Below are 18,831 nucleotides of genomic sequence, written 5' to 3'. Positions count from 1 at the left end.
CTTCATCTTCCTCCACAGAGAGATCTGTGTCTGCTTCGTTTCAGTTTGAAGCACCTCAGATTTCTCCTCCAGCATCTGCTGGGCTTCCTGCTCTGCTGACAATTTGCTGATCTCTTGTTGCAGATGTTCTGGTAAGCCCTTCGACTCCATGGCCTCTCTCTCTAAGGCCTCCTTCTCCTGCTGCAAGGATAACTTCTCCTGTGTGAGACCCTCAGTGACCAGATCCTTGTTTGTTGTATCTACGAGCTGAAGCCTGACATCCTGTAGTTCTTTATCGAGGCCATCCGCCATTGTCCTTTGCTTTTCTTCCTGCATTTGAAGGTCCTTGATCTTATTCTGCTGTGCCTGACTGGTCGCCTCTTGAACTGTGAGTTTGGAGGACAGCTCAAGACAGCTGCTCTTCAAACCCTCTAGCTCCAGCGCTTTGGACACTTGGTTGCTGTAGACCTCTGTCTTCAGGGCCTCCATCTCCTGCTCCAGGTCCTCATTGTCTGCACACAGCGTTTCCAGATTATCGGCAAGATCCTGGTTCTTGCTGAATGTCTCTGAAAGCTGAAGCCTGACCTCCTCCAGTTCTTTCTGGAGAGTCTCAGCCCTCTTGGAGTGCTCTTCCAGGTTCTCCACCTTCTTCTGCAGCATCTGACTGAGCTCCTCGTTTGATGCTAGTTTTGCGGAGAGCTCCAGACAGCTGCTTGACTTGTCTTTCAGCTGGTTGTTCAAGCTCTCCAGCTGTGCTTTACTTATCGTATCCCTGCTGAGGGCCTCTTCTTTGAGGGCCTTCATCTCCTGTTCCAGGGACTCTTTCTCTTCAGTCAGGGTGTCAATCTGCATCCCCCTGCTGGTGATGATCTCCAGATGCAGATGTGTGACTTCTTCCAGCTCCTTCTCACGGCTGTCAGGTGTCAGCATTTTGAGTTGCATTTCCTTCTGGAGGTCTTCCACCTTCTTCTGCAGGCTCTGATTGGTCTCCTCCTGTGCAGTCAGTTTGGAGGACAGCTCATGACACGTTTTGGTCATTTCTTCCAGCTGTTTCATCAAGGCCTGTGTCTGGTCATCAGTTTTGCGCTCTCTGCTAAAGGTCCCTAATAGCTTGTTCTTAATCCTTTTCCCCATGGCTTCACTTTCCTTTTTCTTGAGTGCTACAATCGCACCTACGAGCTCCTCCTTTGTTTTGGAGAAATGTCTTGACAAGTCCTCTTCCATGGACAAGGATGGACACAGGTACTTGACTACTTCTTTGAGCATCCTGATGACCACTTCGCCATCTAACTTCCCTTCATGCTCTATCTTCAGTTTCTCCTCCATCTCCTCGATGATGTTGTTGCTTAGGGTATGTCTTTCATACTCCGCTTTGTTTCGTGCCTTCTCCTGTTCGAGAAGAATTTTCAGTCCTTTTACTTCTTTTTTGAGGTCTATGACCACCTGCCATTGGCGTGGGTGTCCTTGATGTGATGGACAATGGTTCTGCCAAGAAGCTCTATCCCTCCTTTGAGCCTCTGGCATCGTAGCTGGTCTTCTGTGGGATTTGTAGTGCTCCATTACTGTTCTCAGGTGAAACACTGACTTAACTGTTTCACTGTTTGTGTTCTTGCTGAACTGTCTTCAAACAATGTTGATTCTCAGATTGGCTCTAGGAACTGTCCTCGTCTCAAACCGCTGATCAGTCAACTACTGAATGTGAGTCAGTCCCTCTAGGAGCAGAATGAAGATTCTAAATGGCTTTGATGATGTCAGAGTTCCGGAATGCCTTTGATCTCATTTTGTTTTAAGTTGTAATAACATGACATCATCAGCATCATTTAAATAATTTTTTGTTTTAAACATAAACAAAATGGTCACAAAATGACCCTATAATGACTTACTATAGACTGGCACAGGAATGAGTCCTAAAACCAGGAAGTGAGTTAGCATGTTAGCGGCATGGTTTCCTGACTCTATTGGGTTGGTGGTTAGATTCCTGAAATAAGGTCTGTGGTTAACACAAGCTTAAGAGATGTTGACGTTTTGTTACATTGTTTTATTAAATAATTTGCACATTACTAATGTTAGCGAGCTATATCTTGTTGTTAGCTAACCCTTATCATTAAGCCATCAATGAATACTAATAACTTTTAAACCTTTTAGCGGTGATAGTGTTTTTATGTTTAAATTTTGATGTTGAAGTAAAAGTGTTTTTTTTTTTGTTTTTTTTCTCACTGCACCTTCATTGTTTGCTTGTAATTGAATAGTGGTTGCCTGCTGTTTAATAACTAATTATTTGAAACACTGATTTAATCTTGTGTTAATTTGACTCTAAAAAAGTGTGGAGCTATATAAACCCTGAAAAAGTGTTGACATCAACTCTGTGGTAGTTAATTCAACACAGGGCTTTTACGCCGGTCTCACCAGCGTCGCAGTGGAGCCCGTATCAACAAGGGCTATGCGCTGGGTCTCCGCCAGGGTAACAGGGACATGGCAGAAGTCGCCCGAGTGAGTCCAGCCCACCACCCTTGCCGACTCAATGGTGTCATCTGCTTCTGGAGGGAGTAGATCCAGGTTCTCCCGTCTGTGTTGCTGGGCTCCACCGTCCGTACAATGCGGGACACAGGGGCAAGGGTCTGCACCGTCCCGTCTACGCAGACCCTGGGCCGTTTCGCTGATCATCAGCCCGCCTAGGGCACCTCACGCTGATGTGGCCAACCTGACCACACACCCAACAGACAGGGGGACTGCGACGAGGGTGGGTATCGTTGCGTAGTGGTTGCAGCGACACGGCCCGGACCAGTTCAGTCAACTCAGTGGCCCAAACTGGCTTCTCTTGGGCTGGATTCACTTGAGCCGCAGATCTCACGGCAGGTCCACCGTCATTGTGGTCACATCCTGCGGGCCTTCCAATAATTTCTCTCTCCAACGCCAGCTCCTGCGCCTCCTGCAGAGTGCGGGGGTGCGCCAGCTGGGTCTGAACACACAGCTCCCTGGGTGTTATGGAACGAACAAACTGGTCCCGGGCTAGCTCACTCTGTACATCAGCGGACATGTGGGCGTATGCTCTCCTCGCCAGCATCTCTATGTCGTTAGCCAGCTGTCGGTTAGACTGCTCAGAACGAACAACCCCAGGCTGGCCGCACTGCCCAAAACGCCGCTGCAGGGCACCCACTAAAGCCCTGTAGTCATCCCTCTTAGCCGGACTAAGCAGCAACAAGCATGCCAGCGCGTCATCAGTGAGGCAAAGGGCAAGCTGGAGTGCCTTATCCGCCTCAGACCAGCCCATGGCACGTGCTAGCAGCTCAAACTGGGCATGGAAGGCAACCCAGTCCGCCGTACCGGAGTACTTTGGCGTTTTCACCTGAAGCCGGCTCATGGGGGTACCGCCACGCACGTTCCCATCCCGCGCAGAGTCGCACGTGTTGGCGCCAGCTTGCTCCTCCCCACCTGAAGAGCCGAACCTGGCATCGGCAGCTAGCCTCCTGGTTGATTGTCTCAGGCGCTCCATGTGGTCTGCATCACGGCTCCACATATCGCCGTAGTCGCTGTCCGCCACCTCCTCCTTCATTTTAGGTCGAGTGCTGGTATACTCTTGCGGGGAAGCCATGCTGTCGGCAAGCTGCATAGCTGCAGTTAACGCTAGCGGCTAATTAACTCCGTAGCTTTACTACTGACACCAATGTAGCTTCCGTCCGGACGTTAAAGGACGACGAGAGTGTTCAAATAACAGCGTGACTCAACACGTTCTCGCTGGTGCATTCACTGACTCTCCATATAATCGGAATTATGAACACAATATCAACTACTGACTTTACAACATGAACCGTTACAATATGTTTCAACACTGTCTCTTACGCAAACTCTTTTTATCATAATACTCTGAAAAACTCTTTTGATCTTGACTGAAACGACCTAACTTTGACTGAGCTGATAAGACAGGCTGTAGCGCTAGCATATAAGCGGGAATTAGCATGTATAGACCATGTTAGCCTAGCATAGCCTACTCGACATTTTACACAGCTAATACACAGTCTCAAACAAAGGCTTGGTTTATCATGCTACACACCGTTTGTTCTCACTATTATTGTCTTTACCATGTAGCTCTGAAAAGTTATCTTACACTCACTAAGTCACTAGCTTCATATTTAGCAACCGGAGTTGTTTCTATCTGCAACCGTCAACACACACACACACACACACACACACACACACACACACACACACACACACACACACACACTTAACCACAATAGCCTACAGGCAGTGAAACAGTAGTTTGATTATGGTTTCAGAGTTTAACCTGTAGTAACCTCAAATTTTAAAGGTGGGGCAAATATTTGTTCTCTATTAAAACAAACCATGCCACACCAATGTGACGAGTTAAAAATTGATGACCCAAAAGTTTAGAATAAAACACTGAAGAACAGATCAAAAACTGTTGAATAGACTCGATTTACTTGATTCATTGTTGTTAACATAAAGTTTTTGTGACATTTATCTGTGATCTACTGAGTTTACTATCTGGGATCGATTGCTTTTGTCTCCGCCCACATGCAGTATTTCACTCATTCTACTGAATGCTCTTGATGAGGAAACATCACTGAATCACTCTCGTGAGTATTTCTCTCCTTTTTAGGTATGTTTGTGGTCATAAACACGGCTAACATGTCTGAAATAACTTCCTAACACGTAAAGAGTTTCATCACGCTTTAGTTTGAATGTTTGAGGAAGCTAAGAGTGAAGTTTGTGAACAGCAGGTGTTCCAGGAGACGGGCTGTGTCGTGTGTAGCTGTTCTCTTCTCTTCTGTTTCACATGAGGAAAGATGTGTTTCAAAGATCTTTTACTGTCTTGTGTGTTTTGACTCGTGCACTTTTATGAGCTCAATACGAGTTTAATAGTTTTATATTTGTGAGAGAATGATTCATTGTAGTGAAACTAAACTGGTGAAAGAAGACGTGCACTTCCTACCTCCACCTCTATTCATGTTGAGACTTTAGAAATTGTGTAAATGTGTACTTTTGTACAGTGTGATATATTTTTATAAACATGTTTATTGATTCTCTCCTTTTCACGGCGCTGCTCCTCTTCCTGGTGTGAAGCAGAGCTTGATGACCCCTCCTTCTCCTGCTCTCACACGCAGCCTGCTGCACCCTGACCGAGTATTTCCTGGTTCCCTCCCCTTCAGATCTACAGTTTATAGATGGGTGTAACCAACAAGAGCTGCACAGTCACATGCACAGACACATGCTTTGTAGGTCAGAGGTGAAACTTGTTTCAGTTCTGAGGAAGTGAAACTCAGACAGTCGTTGTTACAGAGAGGAGAAATGGCGCAGAAAGGAGTTCAGCTGGACCGGGAATCCTTCTCATGTTCCATCTGTCTGGATCTCCTGAAGGATCCGAGGACTCTTAGCTGTGGACACAGCTACTGCATGAACTGTATTGAAAGCCACTGGGATAAAGAGGAGGACAAGAAAAACTACAGCTGTCCTCAGTGCAGGAAGACCTTCAGAGAGAGGCCTGACCTGGAGAAAAACACCATGTTGGCAGATTTAGTGGAGCAGCTGAAGAAGACTGGACTCCAAGCTGCTCCTGTAGATCACTGCTATGCTGGATCTGAAGACGTGGCCTGTGATGTCTGCACCGGGAGGAAACTGAAAGCCTGTAAGTCCTGTCTGGTATGTTTGATCTCATTTTGTGAGAATCACCTCCAGCCTCATTATGATTCACCTGCCTATGCAAAACACAAGCTGGTGGAGCCCTCCAAGAAGCTCCAGGAGAACGTCTGCTCTCGTCACAATGAGGAAATGAAAGTATTTTGTCGCACTGATCAGCAGTCTATCTGTCTCCTCTGTTTAATGGACGATCACAAAGGTCACGACACAGTCTCAGCTGCAGCAGAAAGGAGCGAGAAGCAGAGAGAGCTCGAGGTGAGTCGACTAAACACCCAGCAGAGAATCCAGGACGGAGAGAAAGATGTGAAGCTGCTCCAACAGGAGGTGGAGGCTATCAATGGCTCTGCTGATAAAACAGTGAGGAACAGTGAGAAGATGTTCACTGAGCTGATCCGTCTCATGGAGAAAAGACGCTCTGATGTGAAGCAGCAGGTCAGATCCCAGCAGCAAACTGAAGTGAGTCGAGTCAGAGAGCGTCAGGAGAAGCTGGAGCAGGAGATCACTGAGCTGAAGAGGAAAGACGCTGAGATGGAGAAGCTGTCACTCACACAGGACCACATCCAGTTTCTACAGGACTACCCCTCAGTGTCAGCACTCAGTGAATCTACACACTCATCCAGCATCAAGATCCGTCCTCTGAGGTACTTTGAGGACGTGACAGCAGCTGTGTCAGAAGTCAGAGATAAACTACAGGACGTCCTGACAGACAAATGGACAAACATCTCTCAGACAGTGACTGAAGTGGATGTTTTACTGTCACAACCAGAACCAAAACCAGAACCGGAGCCCAAGACCAGAGCTGAGTTCTTACAATATTCATGTGACATCACACTGGATCCAAACACAGCAGACACACATCTGTTATTATCTGATGGGAACAGAAAAGTAACATTTACAGGTCAGACCCAGTCTTATTCTAGTCATCCAGACAGATTCACTGGATGGCCTCAGGTCCTGAGTAAAGAGAGTCTGACTGGACGTTGTTACTGGGAGGTGGAGAAGAGAGGAGGAGTTTATGTAGCAGTTACATACAAGAATATCAGCAGAACAGGGAATGAGAGTGAATTTGGATTTAATGACAAATCTTGGATGTTATATTGTTACAACAACGGTTACGTCTTTTATTACAACAAAGTCAGGACTCCTCTCTCAGGTCCTCAGTCCTCCAGAGTAGGAGTGTACCTGGATCACAGAGCAGGTATTCTGTCCTTCTACAGCATCTCTAAAACCATGACTCTCCTCCACAGAGTCCAGACCACATTCACTCAGCCTCTACATGCTGGACTTTATATTTATCATGGATCTAGTGCTGAGTTGTGTAAAGTGAATTAGAGAGAAGTCATTTAAAGGAACAGTGTGTTAAACTTTAATCCTTCAACTTAATCATTATTCATGTCTGTTGCTGAGAGCTGATTGTGGTTACATGGTTCACCTGTCAATCAAACTTTATGGGCGGTACTTTGACATCTTCTCTCTTGTTCTGTAAATGTTTGAGTCTCTTTAAATAACTCTCTTTAGCTGTTTCTGTTTCGTCATGGAGGCTTTACTGCTCATGAGGATTTTGACTTTTTCTCTGCATGAACATTTAAACCTTTCTTCACTTTAAACGGGTTTAAAATGAGTACAGATTGTTTTTGTTTTAATGAAAGGGTCTGAAGAGAGAAAGCAGCAGGCCTTTTCTTTCATGTTGATGTGATGTTTTCACCACTTTGTACATTAGATTTAAAAAACGTCTCAAATTAAATGTATAGAATGATTAATCTCTTTGTTTTGCTGAATGAATTTTGTTGTTTCAAATTAACTGGAGTAAAAAATGTTGAAGTTTGAAATCGTTGGGATCATTATTCAAATGTGAGTCGGGGTCATTGAAGTGGATTAGTTGAGATATTTGTGTTCATTGAAAACAAAACAACTTTTTTCTGTTTTTGATTCGTGGTGGAAATTGGACGCCAACCATATTAATTATGATGAATTACATGTGTTGAGATGATAACACTAAATACAACGTTGTACACAGACCTTCAGATTAAAGTGACAATAAGAACAAATCTTTGTTTTGACAGGGTTTTGATGAACCAATCAGAGACTTCACTTATTCTGCCAATTGTAGTGTAAAGATTGAAGAGAGCCGTACTCAGGCCTGGGCCAGAGGTAGACTAAGCTGGGACTCCAATATAAACACATTTTGTTTCTCTAAGTCTGAGTTTTCATTGAAGTAGAGTCAGAGTCTTCAAAGTTTGCAGAGTGTTCCTCAAAGTCAGGACCAGAAGACAGAAAAGTCTGTGATCATAAAAGCTTCATTCATCTTTACAGAATCCAAAGCTGTAATGTGGTTATTTAGTGTCGCTGTGATTTACATTATTTGTTATTTCATGTTTCCCTTTAATTTCATTCATGAGTTTGACTTTGTCCCTTTTCGTCTTTAAGGTCACACTCGATGACACAGTGATATACAGCGCAGTGTAAACCTCCTCTGCAGCTGATCACAGCGCCCTCTATGCTTCAGTCGACTGACAGAAAACTCTCACAGTATCGACACTCTGTGCACTTATCTCTCTTACATTTTTAATTCAGTACTTAAAGGAAGAATGTGCAACTTTTTCATCCAAAAACATTTCCTCTGATAACAACAATGACTTCCTGACTATACTGCCACTGACAGTTTAACAAGAAGGCCAGTGTTACAGGTTCAAGAATGAAGTCACGCCCATCCTTGGTGCAACACATTTATTTTTGTAGAAATCTGTAGAACTGTAGAAATATGAAACAAGACAGTTAGATCAGCAGCTCTCTCCGTCGCGTGCACACTGGAACTCATCACATACTGACGACTACTTCTGCTCTACCTGCGTCAGCTACTGATACTCAGTCTCATTTCAACCATTCCTTAGTGAAAATACCCTGGTTAATTACTCTAAACACATTAACCATTCTCTTACAGGGCATACAGGTAAGCAACACTAGCTCTGGCTATACTGTACTCTTTAACTGTAAATTTACTCATTAACCTATTACACAGTTGACTAATGCATGAACTGAAATCATGAAAACCAAGACAACCACATGCATTAGGTTCACATTAAATCAATATTGTCTTAATAGTCTTTTATCTCTGTTTTTACTGTTTTTAACCTGTTGTGAATTCTGCCTTTAAACTACTTTAATGTAACTTTACTCGTTTTTAATACACACCCAGATACAGCATTACTCTCACAATATTCTCACAGACATTATGATATCTTTCAACACTGTCTCTTATGCAAACTCTTTTTATCATTATACTCTGAAAAACTCTTTTAATCTTGACCAAGACGACCTAACTTTGACTGAGCTGATAAGACAGGCTGTAGCGCTAGCATATAAGCGGGAATTAGCATGTATAGACCATATTAGCCTAGCATAGCCTACTCGACATTTTACACAGCTAATACACAGTCTCAAACTATGGCTTAGTTTATCATGCTACACACCGTTTGTTCTCACTATTATTGTCTTTACCATGTAGCTCTGAAAAGTTATCTTACACTCACAAAGTCACTAGCTTCATATTTAGCAACCAGAGTTGTTTCTATCGGGAGCCGCTATTTTAGACGCACATCCGCGGCAACACACACACACACACACACACACACACACAAACACACACACACACTTAACCACAATAGCCTACAGGCAGTGAAACAGTAGTTTGATTATGTTTTCAGAGTTTAACCTTTAGTAACCTCAAATTTTAAAGGGGGGGCAAATATTTGTTCTCTATTAAAACAAACCATGCCACACCAAAGTGACGAGTTAAAAAGTGATGACCCAAAAGTTTAGAATAAAACACTGAAGAACAGATCAAAAACTGTTGAACAGACTCGATTTACTTGATTCATTATTGTTAACATAAAGTTTTTGTGACATTTATCTGTGATCTACTGAGTTTACTATCTGGGATCGATTGCTTTTGTCTCGGCCCACATGCGGTGTTTCCCTCATTCTACTGAATGCTCTTGATGAGGAAACATCACTGAATCACTCTCGTGAGTATTTCTCTCCTTTTCAGGTATGTTTGTGGTCATAAACACGGCTAACATGTCTGAAATAACTTCCTGACACGTAAAGAGTTTCATCACGCTTTAGTTTGAATGTTTGAGGAAGCTAAGAGTGAAGTTTGTGAACAGCAGGTGTTCCAGGAGACGGGCTGTGTCGTGTGTAGCTGTTCTGTTCTCTTCTGTTTCACATGAGGAAAGATGTGTTTCAAAGATCTTTTACTGTCTTGTGTGTTTTGACTCGTGCACTTTTATGAGCTCGATACGAGTTTGATAGTTTTATATTTGTGAGAGAATGATTCATTGTAGTGAAACTAAACTGGTGAAATAAGACGTGCACTTCCTACCTCCACCTCTATTCATTTTGAAACTTAGGAAATTGTGTAAATGTGTGCTTTTGTACAGTGTGATATATTTTTATAAACATGTTTATTGATTCTCTCCTTTTCACGGCGCTGCTCCTCTTCCTGGTGTGAAGCAGAGCTTGATGACCCCTCCTTCTCCTGCTCTCACACGCAGCCTGCTGCACCCTGACCGAGTATTTCCTGGTTCCCTCCCCTTCAGATCTACAGTTTATAGATGGGTGTGACCATCAAGAGCTGCACAGTCACTGCACAGACACATGCTTTGTAGATAAGAGGTGAAACTTGTTCCAGTTATGAGGAAGTGAAACTCACACAGTCATTGTTACAGAGAGGAGAAATGGCGCAGAAAGGAGTTCAGCTGGACCGGGAATCCTTCTCTTGTTCCATCTGTCTGGATCTCCTGAAGGATCCGGGGACTCTTACCTGTGGACACAGCTACTGCATGAACTGTATTGAAGGCCACTGGGATACAGAGGATTATAAGGCAGTCTATACCTGTCCTCAGTGCAGACAGGAATTCATACCGAGGCCTGACCTGAAGAAAAACACCATGTTAGCAGGTTTAGTGGAGCAGCTGAAGAAGACTGGACTCCAAGCTGCTCCTGCAGATCACTGCTATGCTGGATATGAAGACGTGGCCTGTGATGTCTGCACCGGGAGGAAACTGAAAGCCTGTAAGTCCTGTCTGGTCTGTTTGATCTCATTTTGTGAGAATCACCTCCAGCCTCATTATGATTCACCTGCCTATGCAAAACACAAGCTGGTGGAGCCCTCAAAGAAGCTCCAGGAGAACGTGTGCTCTCGTCATGATGAGGTGATGAAAGTATTTTGTCGTACTGATCAGCAGTCTATCTGTCACCTCTGCTTTATGGACGAACACAAAGGACACGACACAGTCTCAGCTGCAGCAGAAAGGAGCGAGAAGCAGAGAGAGCTCGAGGTGAGTCGACAAAACATCCAGCAGAGAATCCAGGACGGAGAGAAAGATGTGAAGCTGCTCCAACAGCAGGTGGAGGCTATCAATGGCTCTGCTGATAAAACAGTGAGGAACAGTGAGAAGATGTTCACTGAGCTGATCCGTCTCATGGAGAAAAGACGCTCTGATGTGAAGCAGCAGGTCAGATCCCAGCAGCAAACTGAAGTGAGTCGAGTCAGAGAGCGTCAGGAGAAGCTGGAGCAGGAGATCACTGAGCTGAAGAGGAAAGACGCTGAGATGGAGAAGCTGTCACACACACAGGACCACATCCAGTTTCTACAGGACTACCCCTCAGTGTCAGCACTCAGTGAATCTACACACTCATCCAGCATCAAGATCCGTCCTCTGAGGTACTTTGAGGACGTGACAGCAGCTGTGTCAGAAGTCAGAGATAAACTACAGGACGTCCTGACAGACAAATGGACAAACATGTCACAGACACTGACTGAAGTGGATGTTTTACTGCCAGAACCAGAACCAGAACCGGAGCTCAAGACCAGAGCTGAGTTCTTACAATATTCATGTGACATCACACTGGATCCAAACACAGCAAACACATATCTGTTATTATCTGATGGGAATAGAAAAGTAACATTTACAGATCAGACCCAGTCTTATTCTAGTCACCCAGAAAGATTCACTGGATGTCGTCAGGTCCTGAGTAAAGAGAGTCTGACTGGACGTTGTTACTGGGAGGTGGAGTGGAGAGGAGGAGTTTATGTAGCAGTCACATACAAGAATATCAGCAGAGCAGGGAGAGAGTGTGTGTTTGGAGGCAATGACAAATCTTGGATGCTATATTGTGACAAGAACAGTTATAACTTTTATTACAACAATGTCAGGACTCCTGTCTCAGGTCCTCAGTCCTCCAGAGTAGGAGTGTACCTGGATCGCAGAGCAGGTATTCTGTCCTTCTACAGCATCTCTAAAACCATGACTCTCCTCCACAGAGTCCAGACCACATTCACTCAGCCTCTACATGCTGGACTTTTTGTTTATTATAGATCTAGTGCTGAGTTGTGTAAAGTGAATTAGAGAGAAGTCATTTAAAGGAACAGTGTGTTAAACTTTAATCCTTCAACTTAATCATTATTCATGTTTGTTGCTGAGAGCTGATTGTGGTTACATGGTTCACCTGTCAATCAAACTTTATGGGCGGTACTTTGACCTCTTCTCTCTTGTTCTGTAAATGTTTGAGTCTCTTTAAATAACTCTCTTTAGCTGTTTCTGTTTCGTCATGGAGGCTTTACTGCTCATGAGGATTTTGACTTTTTCTCTGCATGAACATTTTAACTTTTCTTCACTTTAAACGGATTTAAAATGAGTACAGATTGTTTTTGTTTTAATGAAAGGGTCTGAAGAGAGAAAGCAGCAGGCCTTTTCTTTCATGTTTCACTTTGTACATTAGATTTAAAAAACGTCTCAAATTAAATGTATAGAATGATTAATCTCTTTGTTTTGCTGAATGAATTTTGTTGTTTCAAATTAACTGGATTAAAAAATGTTGAAGTTTGAAATCGTTGGGATCATTATTCAAATGTGAGTCGGGGTCATTGAAGTGGATTAGTTGAGATATTTGTGTTCATTGAAAACAAAACAACTTTTTTCTGTTTTTGATTCGTGGTGGAAATTGGACGCCAACCATATTAATTATGATGAATTACATGTGTTGAGATGATAACACTAAATATAACGTTGTACACAGACCTTCAGATTAAAGTGACAATAAGAACAAATCTTTATTTTGACAGGGTTTTGATGAACCAATCAGAGACTTCACTTATTCTGCCAATTGTAGTGTAAAGATTGGAGAGAGCCGTACTCAGGCCTGGGCCAGAGGTAGACTAAGCTGGGACTCCAATATAAACACATTTTGTTTCTCTAAGTCTGAGTTTTCATTTAAGTAGAGTCAGAGTCTTCAAACTGTGTAATAGGTTAATGAGTACATTTTCAGTTAAAGAGTACAGTATAGGCAGAGCTAGTGTTGCTTACCTGTATGCCCTGTAAGAGTATGGTACAGCATTAACGTTACAGCTCCCGCATCATCAGTGAGCAGGAATCAACACATATCAGGCTTTTGAAATAAATTAGAAGAAATATAATACCTGTGTAAGCTATTTTATTTTGTTATGCGGGTTGGCTTTTATTTTGTAAAGGTTCAAGGGACGGAAGTGAGTGATTGGGGACCCGTGCGGGGTGCTCCCGCCGTGTGCGGCAATAAAGGAGGAGACGAATGTTCAACTTAATAAAGACTCCGTATTTCTTCATTTTATATTTTCCCAAAGTTCATCCATCCTAAACCCGCTTGGTTACACTTGCATTTAAAAGTAAAATTCGTATCAGCTGCGGAGGTCTGGGTTGGGTTTTGCCGTGGATGCCATTGTTGATGTTTACCGTTGCGCGCAATGCATCTTGGGAAGGGAAGGCTGCAAAGGATCCAACCGTTGAAGCCTCCAAAATCGGGGAAAGGAAGGCTGCATTTCTCGGCGGCATTCGAGGGAGCCGCTGAATTGGGACAGCACTTGTCGCGCCGGTGTGACGTAATCGGACACAGCTTGAAATAAGGTCTGTGGTTAACACAAGCTTAAGAGATGTTGACGTTTTGTTACATTGTTTTATTAAATAATTTGCACATTACTAATGTTAGCGAGCTGTATCTTGTTGTTAGCTAACCCTTATCATTAAGCCATCAATGAATACAAATAACTTTTAAATCTTTTAGCAATGATAGCGTTTTTATGTTTACATTTTGCACCTTCATTGTTTGCTTGTTTGCTTCAGTGGTTGCCTGCTGTTTAATAACTAATTATTTGAAACACTGATTTAATCTTGTGTTAATTTGACTCTAACAAAGTGTGGAGCTATATAAACCCTGAAAAAGTGTTGACATTTTTTTATTTTTTATTTTAACCTTTATTTATCCAGGAAAAAAAGCATTTACAAGCATTTATGCAGGCTGGCCTGGCCCCCTATGGCCCCCTATTTTAATGTGTGTGTGCGTGCATGTCACGCCCGCCGATAGCGACGGGCGTGACATGCACACACACACACATTAAAATTAATAAATAAATAAAATAATTTAGAGTGGGAGACCAGGGAGAGAGAGAGAGGTCGGATTTGAACCCGGGCTGCCAGCGTGGAGGACTGTAGCCTAAGACGGGGTGCACCCTGATACAAATACATGTACCTGTGCACAGCCCATAATATGATCTCAGGTGTGCACAGCCCATAATATGATCTCAGGTGTGCACAGCCCATAATATGATCTCAGGTGTGCACAGCCCATAATATGATCTCAGGTGTGCACAGCCCATAATATGATCTCAGGTGTGCACAGCCCATAATATGATCTCAGGTGTGCACAGCCCATAATATGATCTCAGGTGTGCACAGCCCATAATATGATCTCAGGTGTGCACAGTTGCAGGAACAAACCATGAAAAATAAATGAAAACTTCAACATGTCGGTGTCAAGGCCATTAAAGAAAATATTCCTTTACCATTAAGTTTGCTCTGTCGTTCACTAAACGGTAACCATAGTAACTAGAATAAGGAGGTGTGGGCGTTTACTTTAGTGCTGCAGTACTTTCAGTTTGCAGCCTGTCACAGTTCTTTGAACCTGAAAGCTTGACGTGTGAAAGTTCACTCCATGAGCACTAGGGGGCAGCAGAGGTCTTCGTACGAACCGGAGACCGAGCAGTGAGGGGAGGACTGAACGAGTCCAAGCAGCTGATGGTTCGGTGAAATTAAGAACAATAAAAACAGTTTGGGGTTTTAACTTGATTTATTTGAGCTCAGGGACGTGGATTAGGAACCAGAGAGCTGCTGGTTCAAATCCTGGTGCCCAAAATATGGAAGTTGGTTTGGTCGTTTGAGAGGCGCCAGGGCATTTTCTGAACACTGCCGAGGTGCCCTTGAGCAAGGCACCGAACCTCCAACTGCTGTATCTATGACCCCCTGCTGTGAGACATCAGACGCACACACTCGTTCTTTACAGTTTTGACAGTTTCTGTTTGTTTCATTGAGATTTCCTGGACAGCTGAGGTGGATTCTTTCTTTTCACCTCGTCAGCTCAGTGAACAGCTTCACACACACACACACACACACACACACACACACACACACACACACACACACACACACACACACACACACACACACACACACACACACACACACACACACACACACACACACACACACACACACACACACACACACGCACGCACGCACGCACGCACGCACGCACGCACACACACACACACACACACACGCTTACATCACCACTGACAGAAACAAACACGAGGAGAGCGATGAACCTCTGCTGCCTTCCCATCCATAAGCTGCTGCAGAGATGAGGAATGACGGATTATTTCTATAAACCTGCTGCCTCCATGTGCCTGTCTGAAACACACACACACACACACACACACACACACACACACACACACACACACACACACACACACACACTCTGTCATCTGCAGTGGGACGTAAGCAGATTATTTCATGAGCCCCTCGCGTGTCTCTCGTTTGGATGAAAACGCTGCAGTCGGTTTCTTCAGGCGTTCAGCTGATTCACCTGAAGCTGACGAAGACGACGGAGTGCGAACTGAACGACCAGAGGACGGAGGTCGTCTGTCCTTCAGCTCGCCGTCTCTGCGTCTCCTCTGAAAGACAAACAGCAGAGATCTCCTCGTCCCGAGCTGTGAGCCGGCGAGGAACGGAGACTCCTTCAACAAGACGAAGCAAGAAAAAAAAAAAAAGTGATTCTGCAACGATGAACTTCCTCATGTTCAACACGTCACTGCGTCGTGAGCACGAGGCCGCGCTTTGGGAAACACTGCGCTCAAAGCGTCCGACTCGTTCCTTCTTTGTGGACGAACACAAATCAAAGCAGACGCGTTTAAAAACATAGATCTTTATTAAAACACATGCTGTTACAGTCGTTGATAAAAACAGCTGCTCATCATCGTCACAGTGGGAGAGCGACAGTGATCGTCCTCAGACTGATTATTGATCTTCCACAGGGATTCAAACCCGCTGCACGTCCTGGCACAGGAAGCGCCCCATAAATACACGTCTGCAGTTTATGAAAGCGTTCGCACAGAGGGGTCGTCTGTCCGACCCTCGGCCTCCCATCAGTCCAGGGAGCTCTCTTTGATCACAGACGCTGGATGAATGCTCCAAAAGTACGCACACACACACACACACACACGCACGCACACACACACACACACACACACGCACGCACACACTGATTTTTTTGGCAGCATCCACTCCAAAGTCTGAGCGTCCCTTTGTATGAATCAGTCTCCTTTGAAATGTTGGAAACAAACAGACGAGCAGAAGAGAAACTCTACATAAAGGGGGAGGAGTCAAAAACAGTCGAGTTTTGACTGAACCACATACTTGATGATGCTTCGCGACACACACACACACACACACACACACACACACACACACACACACACACACACACACACACACACACACACACACACACACACACACACACACACACACACACACACACTGAACACAGGACGCTTCAGGTCCACATCTTGATTCGAGCGGTTTGAAACGTTCGGCTGCTTTCGGAGGGAAGACGACTTTTAGTTTACTCGCACATATAAAGCTTTTCTCTGTCCGGTGAAAGATTTGCAATTCTACGGAAGCCTGAAGAGGACATCCATCAACACATTGTATTTAGTCTGTTTTTCCCGCCTGATATGACTCACTTCCTGTTTGCTCTCTCTCTCTCTCTCTCTCTCAAAGCTGCTTTACTCGTGACAACCAATCAACCGGCTGCTAACCGGAGCTGAATTCAGACCGCCGCCATATGTACACCTCTGTCATGTTTCCTCTTCAACCTGGAGGAGTAACAAAAGCCTCCACTGTAGCGTCTTTGAGGGGCGCAGCGTGTGTGTGTGTGTGTGTGTGTGTGCGCACACGTCTGACCGTGTGTGTGTACGTGAAGCTCCCGCTGTGCCGCTGTGCTTCTGCACGATGACACCACGGCAGGATCAGTGAGGATGCACGCAGACGTGATCGGCCACGCTGACGGAGGAAGCGTCTGTTTCTGTTTACGAGATAAGGAAGTGGAGACCCGGAGGACGCCGGTTATCGAGCTGGTGCGAGCCGCCTCGTACGCTCGCCATCTGTTGGTCTGAAGCGTCTCTGCTGCAGGTCGTCGTAAAGAGAGAGAGAGATCACATTAACAGGAAGAGAGTGGGTGAAGGGTCAACCTGGCGTCAGCACTTTGGGAACCAATCAAAAGGCCATTTAAAAAAAAAACCAAAGAAGAAGAAAAGCGACATCAGACGTTCTTTAAACACGTCCGTCTCATTCGGGCTGATCGAGCACAATCGAAGAAAACCGACAGATTCAACGAGTCAAAGAGAAGCAGCACAAGAAAGAAAACATTCAGTCAGATCAAACACGGAGAAGAGACGTTTCCATGACAACGAGCTTTCAGGCGCCACGTTTGATACGTCGACGTCAAAGACGGAGGCGATCCAGAGAGTCTGCGACCTTTTTGTCTGTTAAAATGTGTGAACAGAAAACAGTGAAACATCAGGTCCAACGATGAGCTTCTACTTTGTCTGAAGCCCGGTGAGCTTTGTGCTTCTTGTGAAAGCTGATGAAGAACCAACGCGAGGTGCTGGTTGTTTGGAGCCAGAGGTGGAGCTCTCTCTCTCTATCGCTCGCTCGCTCGCCCTCTCTGGGCTGTGCTATGGTCCACTGCTGCTGGCCAAACATCAGAAAACAGAAAAGTTCAGATTGCTGACTCGGCAGCGTGAGTCTGTTTCATCCTTTACGTCTCTGCAGATTAAAAAAAAATGTTTTTTTTTGTGCAGCAAAGACACAAACAGCGTCCGTGTCTTTGAGGAGCGGAAGACGAGGATTTCAAACCTGCGCTCTGGCAGGGCGTGCATAGCTCACGGCTGGATCGTTGGACAAACACACAAACGTGTTCAGCGTGAAACATTCAAAGGAAAGAGAGCAGAATGCTGAAGTCCTCCGACTGACAGAAACAAGAGAAGAAGAAAAGGGGGAGGGGCTTGTCTTTGTTTACATCGGACTCTGAAGGCTTTATATCACAATCTGTGGATGAATTTGATATGCAGATGCTTTGATATGTGATGGTCACATTTACTGTCTCATCTGTGACATCATCAGAGCTCCAGCTTCTCTGCTCTGAGATCCATCGTGTCATCTGCAGTGAATCGTCTCCTCGTCCCCTCCTCTCCTCTCCTCCTTCCTCGTCTCTCGGATGCTTTCATTTCCCTTCGTCCTCTTCTCGCTCCCATCCTTCGGCTCTTCTTGTCTTTAACTTTGTGCTGCTTCGGGGGAAAGTCTCAGAAAAGTCAAAGTGTACCTAAAAGGATCCTTCCTGAACTTTCCTTTAGGGGTCTTTAAAGTTCATAATCCTCTTTATGATCAAATTGAAGGAGAGAGCTGTTAACACACTGATTCTCCCCTTACAGTAAGGGACAGTCGGACTCTTTATTCTTTTGATATTCTTGTAAAAGAAGGTCTTTGTTTTGTTTGATCCGACTGGTCCGCGGCTGTCAGAGGATGATTTTTAGTTGAAGTCATTTTTAAAGCAAAAGAAGCCGACGTTTCTTTGAAGCAGTCCAGAAAACATCCCTCTCTATTTACAGATCTACGCTGATTGTTTTTGAGGCACGACTCGGAGACGGGCTTTCACTCTGTATGACTTTGTCTGAACTCGAGGGTCAGCGCTAAAGCGCTAAAGCGCTAAAGCTACGTGCTCTGAGTGGGATAATGAGGCTCTCCGTCACAGTTCACAAAC

The 18,831-nt window shown here is 44.6% G+C and overlaps 2 protein-coding genes across 2 annotated transcripts; both read left to right on the top strand.

The window, feature by feature from the left end:
• The first annotated feature begins 3,682 nt into the window (after positions 1 to 3,682).
• On the top strand, positions 3,683 to 7,434 carry LOC306828983 (tripartite motif-containing protein 16-like). The gene has a single exon (XM_079351750.1). It carries the CDS (start codon positions 5,290 to 5,292, stop codon positions 6,967 to 6,969), a length of 1,680 nt encoding a protein of 559 aa, XP_079207876.1. The 5' UTR covers positions 3,683 to 5,289; the 3' UTR covers positions 6,970 to 7,434.
• Positions 7,435 to 8,625: 1,191 nt separating this feature from the next.
• LOC306836228 (tripartite motif-containing protein 16-like) lies at positions 8,626 to 12,376 on the top strand. Its single transcript, XM_079363218.1, has 2 exons — positions 8,626 to 9,662; positions 10,153 to 12,376. The coding sequence occupies exon 2, from the start codon at positions 10,374 to 10,376 to the stop codon at positions 12,045 to 12,047; it is 1,674 nt and encodes a 557-aa protein (XP_079219344.1). The 5' UTR covers positions 8,626 to 9,662; positions 10,153 to 10,373; the 3' UTR covers positions 12,048 to 12,376.
• The last annotated feature ends 6,455 nt before the right edge of the window (positions 12,377 to 18,831 follow it).

Source organism: Symphodus melops (assembly GCF_947650265.1).
Source record: "Symphodus melops genome assembly, chromosome: 1".
NCBI classification, from domain to species: Eukaryota; Metazoa; Chordata; class Actinopteri; order Labriformes; family Labridae; genus Symphodus; species Symphodus melops.
Note: the sequence above shows the minus strand (reverse complement) of the source record. Positions and strands in the feature narration are given on the sequence as shown.